This window comes from Phyllobates terribilis, unplaced genomic scaffold (genome assembly GCF_046119375.1).
Source record: "Phyllobates terribilis strain yellow unplaced genomic scaffold, ASM4611937v1 Scaffold_4910__1_contigs__length_56011, whole genome shotgun sequence".
In the NCBI taxonomy this organism is placed as follows: Eukaryota; Metazoa; Chordata; class Amphibia; order Anura; family Dendrobatidae; genus Phyllobates; species Phyllobates terribilis.
Window position 1 is genome coordinate 8,926 of NW_027367659.1, and position 7,214 is coordinate 16,139.

General features: G+C 35.5%; 1 protein-coding gene across 1 annotated transcript; it reads right to left on the bottom strand.

The window, feature by feature from the left end:
* Window positions 1–1,271: 1,271 nt before the first annotated feature.
* Window positions 1,272–4,050, bottom strand: LOC141249644 (uncharacterized). The gene is made up of 2 exons (XM_073669725.1): window positions 3,706–4,050; window positions 1,272–1,922 (listed from the first exon to the last, which is right to left on the bottom strand). The coding sequence occupies exons 1-2, from the start codon at window positions 4,048–4,050 to the stop codon at window positions 1,272–1,274; spliced, it is 996 nt and encodes a 331-aa protein (XP_073525826.1).
* Window positions 4,051–7,214: the final 3,164 nt, after the last annotated feature.

A 7,214-nucleotide genomic window follows, 5' to 3' on the forward strand; every position in this document is an offset into this window, starting at 1 on the left:
AGGAAGAGAAAGATGACAGTAGGATTTAAACAAATCAAAGATTAACGCTCTTTCTTAATTTTCAATTAATAATTCATTTTCAAAGTCAATAAGTTAAGAATCTTGTAAATCGCATCTAATAATTTTTGCATATCCTTGTTTCAAATATCGTCTTTTCAATATATAACCACCTATCAAGATTCAAGGGGTCTCTTATTTACAAAATTTTAAGGAAGATAACTATCTGATTCGCCAAGTTCTAAATGGGAAATAGATATCCACCACAAAGTCAAACCAGCGTTTGCATCCTTACCAACTAGCTAGCCTAAAACACTACCCAACAAAAAAGGGAATTGAATACCATCTAGTGTAAGAGACGACTTCCGTGAAAGGAGAAACTTGTAAAACAAATAAAAACATATTATAAATTAGTAAAACTACAAACTTGAGCCTTATTTTCGATATAGTAGTGAATGATCGTCCTTATAACGTAGATGATTAGGTTAGTAAGTTTTTGTATATACTGTTACTTTTTTGTTGAAGAATTGTATATTTTGTTACTTGGTGGAGCTCCTATATGAAAAACTATTAATGCCCCATTTGAAGTAGCACAATATATAGTTATAAAACTGACATGATGAAATCACGATAAAATGATATATTTCTTAATTAGATTCCTACTGGCTGGCTACTGCCTACACTATGTTTTCGCAAGTGTATTTGATAATTACATGAACCACCAATTACAAATGAAGTAAGATAGTGCAAAGAGAATATAAAAAGAAGGCAAAACCAGTGGTTGAAATCAATAGAACATGGGAGTTGCTATTTCATCAATAATCAGATACTCTTGCTGAACGAATCCTTTAGCATCATCTTGAGATCCAGTCCAATAGAAAACCAATAGAATCCAGACCCACTTCAACTATATAATGTCTAACACAAAAGTATGTAGTTTGTACAAACTTGCTCAAAAATTTAAAGGGTCACTAAAATTTGAAGTTACAAAATAGTTATCAAAGTTCAAAATAGTCACTAAATTATAAGAAGTGAACTTCTATGTTGAAAAAATAGTCACTACATAAATTTTAGTTAACATTATTTGTGAAGGAAAGTTGACTTCTCATAGTTTAGTGACCATTTTGTAACGTTTTAAACTTTGGTGATCATTTTATAACTTCAACAAACTTTAGTGATCCCTCAAATTTTTGATCTTTTGTTTTTTTTTTTCTAGTTAAAAAGTAAAGTATATGTACATAGAAGAATGGCATGAATGTGTAAAAAGAATCTGTTTAATCAGCCTGCTTAAACCTCTTCTCAAGCTGCGGTATAAACTTCTTAACCTCATCATACAACACCAAGATAGCGGCGGCACCCGAACTCCTAAACACGTTCGACAGAGCGCCGCGATAAAACGACGTAAACCCTTCATTCCTATAAATCTTCTTCCAACAATCCAACGTGGTCGAATACAGCGGCGTCCCGAGTCCTGATTGCATCATCATCCTCCTCCTGACAGTGTCGAGCGGGTAAGAAATGAGCCCCGCTGATGTCGTGACGAGCTGAGCCATGAGCCAGCGCTCCCAGAGCGGTATTTCGAGCTTGGCTTCTTTGGTTAGAATCTCTTTGATGGTGTCGAATCCACCGAAGTAGATACTCCGGTGGACCACCATGCCTTGTAGGGACGCGGGTAGGCCTCTGTAGATTCCCGGGATGCCGTCTCTTTTTTGGACTGTGGTGAGGAAGTGGAGTATGCCTTTGAACTGGCGGGCACCGGTGGGGCCCACGTCGACCGCGAGGCGGGTGTGGGCGATGTCGAGAGGGTAGACGAGGATTAGGGTGGTGCAGCCGGCTGCGCCGCCGGCTATGAAGTTTATAGCGGCGCTGGAGATTGCTGGAGGACTGTCGTCCCCGCTCTCTCGCATTATGTTTCTGTATAGATCCTGCTCAATGGCATAGATATTAGATTCGAAGAATTCGAAAATGCTATCAGTATATCATATCACTTAGACCTGGAAAAAATTGACCCGACCAGAAAAACCAACACGACCCGGACCCGTTTTTGAGTCATACAAACCCGACCAGTTTTTACATGAAACCTGTTTTGACCCGAGAAATTCCTTGGTCTTGTCTGACCCCTTTAGTCAAGAATATAAGCATAAAAAATATGAAATAGTTTTTCAGAAAAAAAAATAACAGAATTTTATTACTTTTTTTGAAGGAGAAAAATTATCAAAAATGAAAACAAAATCTACGTCAACTGACCCGATTGCCAGGTTATTATCACTGAATCACATCTTCCGGAAGGAGAGCAATCATCTGATATAACTCTCAAGGTATATACATGTGGATATTTGATATCAGATTCAAACACTGAAGAAGAGAGGAGTAATACATCTTCATTTTTCAGGTGAAGAATCTTCATTGTGTAATCTTAGAGATAGTGTCTGACGTTTTTGATTCTCAAAGATCTTCTCTTGAACATCACATTTAACTTTACTGCCTCTCACGAAGTAATTTTGTTCACATAAAAGAATATATCACAGAGAGATTTCAAAGACGATCCCTAGTTAAATGTAAAGATACTCAAACACAGCTGATGCTAAATAACTGTTAAAAATACTAAAATTCCATAAAACTGAAAAAGGAAACAAGGGGGAAAAAATCTAGCATGGAGAATTTTATAAAGCCAAGTGCTTGCACAAAAAAATCATGTATACAGGTGCAAACATCCCAATATGAACATTCACCAAAACATTAGTAGACAAGGCGCATTTAGTAGGTGTCAAGTGAAACCACAGGCAGAAAGAACCCCCCTTGGCAAAAATGATAACTGGCAGTCAAGAAAATGCCTACAATATGGGATTCATAACCTTCCATTCCGACATGAACAGTAATGGCACTCATTACGGACGCATTTTCGGTGTGGCATTCTAGATTAGGGTGTTCTAACATATACTTTTCCCGACGACATCTGATATCTACCCGATTCAAATTCAGAGTCTACAATTGTTAGTGTGCATATAGTCAGGTCTTTTAAGGTGACTCAAACAGTACCAGGATATGTCAGAAGATATGGAACAAGATAACAAATAATAGAATGCTTTAGAAAGTGGGCAAGACTGAGATGGAAAGACGATACTTGGCAGTTAGACGAAAGAAACTAGGTGAGCTGAGTCATGGACTGAGACCAACATTCAAAAAGCCGGGTCATGGGCTGTCAAGCTATGTCTATACACTGCTGTCAGCTGTTTTTCTAGCTGAACAAATAAGATAAATATCTTCAATGGAGGAACTCCAGTGTTCCTATTAACTGGGAGAGGATGAGATGTAAACCTTAATTCCATCCAAATACAGTACAAACACCGAATATATTATATCAGATCCTAAGTCGAAACTTCCCTAACTCAGCTCCAGACTGATAACAAAGCTTTAACTCAATGCTTCAAATAATTCTTTCTCCTCTTCCTGTAAAGACTACTTGACTCAAGTATCATATAAGTTAACTCAATCAATCAAATATACTAGCTGACCTTTCCACAAACTACAACATAAGAAGCTATGCAAATAAACTAGCAACTACATTTTAGCTAATGCAGGAAATTGCTGCCTAACCAGTAGACCTCACTGTGCAGGAAATGTTCAATAGATCAAACTAGCAACAGATACAACATATTAGCATCCCAACAATAACGGGAACGAGCTAAACACAAAGAGGCCAAGTACCTTGAGGGAGAAATTTAGGGCAACAGAGGGATAATATCTGAGAACACTGCTACCATTCCCTCTCCACAAAGAGAGAAAGCCTTCTTCCCTAACCGTGCGTACAACGCAATCGATCATCCCTCTAAACCTCCTACGCCCGCCGCCCACAATCGCCATATTGCTCTCCTGCGTTTGCAAAAGAAGCTTCGCCCTCTCAATAGGTGCTACTATAGTGTGAACTATCCCACCCATGGCTGCCCCCGCTAGCAAATCCGTCTGAAAGCGCGTCAAAGGCCTGTAAGTTCCTCGTGCTCCGGTATCACCAACCACTCCCGCCTTCTCCAATTCAACCTCATTCTCCACCATATCCACTGCCTGATCGCTCCAGCAGCGCTTAATTATCTGATAGGGTTTTCGAACTGATGATTGGTGATTTTCCGGTTCTAGGTTAGCGTGGCAAATTGCTGGTTGATTTTGGACGGGCAGGTAGAGATTGAACAAGGAATTTGTGCCCTACTTTCTTTGACAAGGTGTGTCGAGAAGAAGGTGAACCGGACGTGGAAGAATTATTAATTGTTCGATAATGAAATTGCAGGAATTTACGTTTTTCCGTGTTGGAGTAGAGGATAAATGGAATTTGGAAATGGATAGGGTCGATTTGCGTTACAGAATACAGAGAGAGGATGAAATGCTGAATGCTTCCAGTTCCCACCAAAAAATAAAATAAAATAAAATAGAAGACTTAAACAACCTTTGAATATGAAAGTAAGCAAAAATCTTGAAGATGAAATGTTATTTAAAAAATAAGGAAAACCAGCTGAAAAACTCGATAATAAAAATGAAAAAATAAATAAAATAATTCAATTTTTAGAGATGTGTAATAAAAATAATCTCAGTTTTTAGAAATAAATAAAATAACTCCAACTTACAGTATCCGTTAAAAATTAACATAACTTTTATTATTTATATTTTATCTAAACATACATGATAAACATTATCAATTAATAAACTGAATCCTAAAAAAATTAATTTATTTATTATAATAAAATAATTAAATTATTATTCTATTACCTCGACGTCCTGACAAACTTGATCAATTTCGAGAACCGAAAAAAAAATATTCCAATTACATTCCTCTATACCACTGAAGATGTACAATCATTTAAAGAGTCTCAAAATTAATATAATCAGGGATCAATCCCAGAAAATCCTAAAATCTCAACCTTCTCTATTATTTTTTCAATATAAGATTAAAAATACACGAGTCTTAGGTTATTAAAAGATATGGAAGGCCAAGGGAAACAAGAAAATACAACATGTTAAAATGGTCTAACTCTCCAATTAATAAGAGATTCAATTCAGATCAGTTCTTGATAAAAGAATCAAGAAGCCAATCAAATCCAAACAAACTCAGTCATCGTTACAGGAAAAGTTTGTTGGAGAAAAATTTCTCGGTGGAACAATTAGTTCATATGTGTTGAGGAGGAGTGGGAGGGGAGGACCGAGAAGGCGTTGATGAGAGGAGGTGGATAAGTTAGGGTAAATGATAATACATGTAAAAAAACAAATAAAATTGAATTTTGATTTTCTAAGAATATTATCATATCAAAAATAATCACACTAACATTAACATAAATATTCTAAGTTCAAGTTATTTTATTTACATATGAAAGTTGGGAATATTTTTGTTACATCAACTCAATAGTTACATTTTTTTTTCAAATGGATAGAAACCAGAACTTTGTTTTTAACTTAGAGAAAACAAGACGATATGAGAAATTGCGCATACAACAATGCTTCGAGTATGTTATCCATATGAATAATGATAACATTAAACCTTCTTCAGTATTATTTGTTGAAACTTTGACTCTTGGCTGGCCATTAAAACTACTTGTTAACTTAATTTTTATCCTTTATCGAAGTTGATGGGGCAAGTTTACCTAATTATTGTTCTTGAAGGAATTTGATCGTGTCTTTGTTAGGGGAACGCATTTGCTATACACTGTCAAATGAATTTCTAATGAATAAACAATACACAAGTACTTGGTAAGCACATGATCGAATCCTACAGAGAGAAGGAATTTAACAAGTAAAAGATTGAAGTTTTAGTAACAGTAGGGGTGTTGTAAAATTGTAAGAAACAAACAAAGATCTGATTTTTATTAATTATGAGATTAATGTTTCATCTTACAGATCCATTTATACTTGTCATGGTTTTTTATCCTTATAATTCTTTAACCTATCCAATTCAATTCCGGAATATTGGTTATTTAGAAAGCATAATGACATAAGACGCAATCAAAACTTACAATTCTCAATTGTGTATGCAAACTCCCTAATCTAATATACACGCAACCAGACTCACTATAAAACTTATGTTACTGTGATAACTGTATGAATTATATTATCTCAACTAAGTGATCAACCTAGGAAAACAATATAAAGCAATTAACTTTATTATCAAGAGAAACACAAAACTACACTGATGGAATCAAGGACTAATCGAGAATTACTCACAAAACCTTAACTTGTATAAACTTTAATGTACGATGAAATAACTGCGAACTTAGCTCCTCATAAAGACATTAAGCAAGATACTCTAAACTGACTAACTGACTGAACTGTCTAACTCTAACTTCATAGGAGAAGTGCTTTTTAAATAGGAGAATTAAACCTATTCAATCTTCTACTAAAAAGATAAATAAAATAAACTATATCTTATTAATCTAATAACTTAAAACGAGAAAAGGGGGTAAGTACCTCAGGGAATTCTATGGTGATCGAATTCTGAGTCGGTCTTCTGTAATGCCTGGTCGAGGGCGTGACAAATATGGCGCGGGTCATGCTGGGTAGAAATCTCCTATATTCTCTTCTCTTCTTCTTCTATCTTCTGTAACCACAGAAATACGCAACTCTGTATAATATTCACCAACACGAAGCGAAAATAATGGATGTGGGGCACAACGGACTTTATGTACTCCAGAATATACTTTCTTCACAGTTTTGTCCAAAGACTTGTACTTCATCTTTGAAAACACCTCAAATCAGCTTAATTCTTGAAGCTTCATCCTTCATCTACAAAATTGAGTGCTCTCAAAAGCATGTAAAAATCCTCAAATACACATTACTCGAATTCCTAGTCATGATCATTATAACTCTAATAACACAAATAGAACTATCCCGATTGGCTCGCATCACTCTAGAAAATCAAAATGATCATTGCTAACATTATTTCTGACTTGCACTCCTTTCAAGATTTCTGCTTCTCCTACTACTATAAGGAACCAATCAAGCAAGCTTCTTTTCAATACAACAAGGCAAATCAATCAAATACCAACAACCAAATTTTATGACTTAATCAAAGATACAATCGACAACTAGAAACAAGATGATTCAACTAAAATTTTCAACTCTAACTTTTTATAAATAAAGGTTGAATCTTTGAGTTGTCAAATGCGGTTTGAACTCAACTATGTCCTCTAAAATGAAGATTTGTCGCTTCAGGATTGATCTAGCAACGAAACACGTAA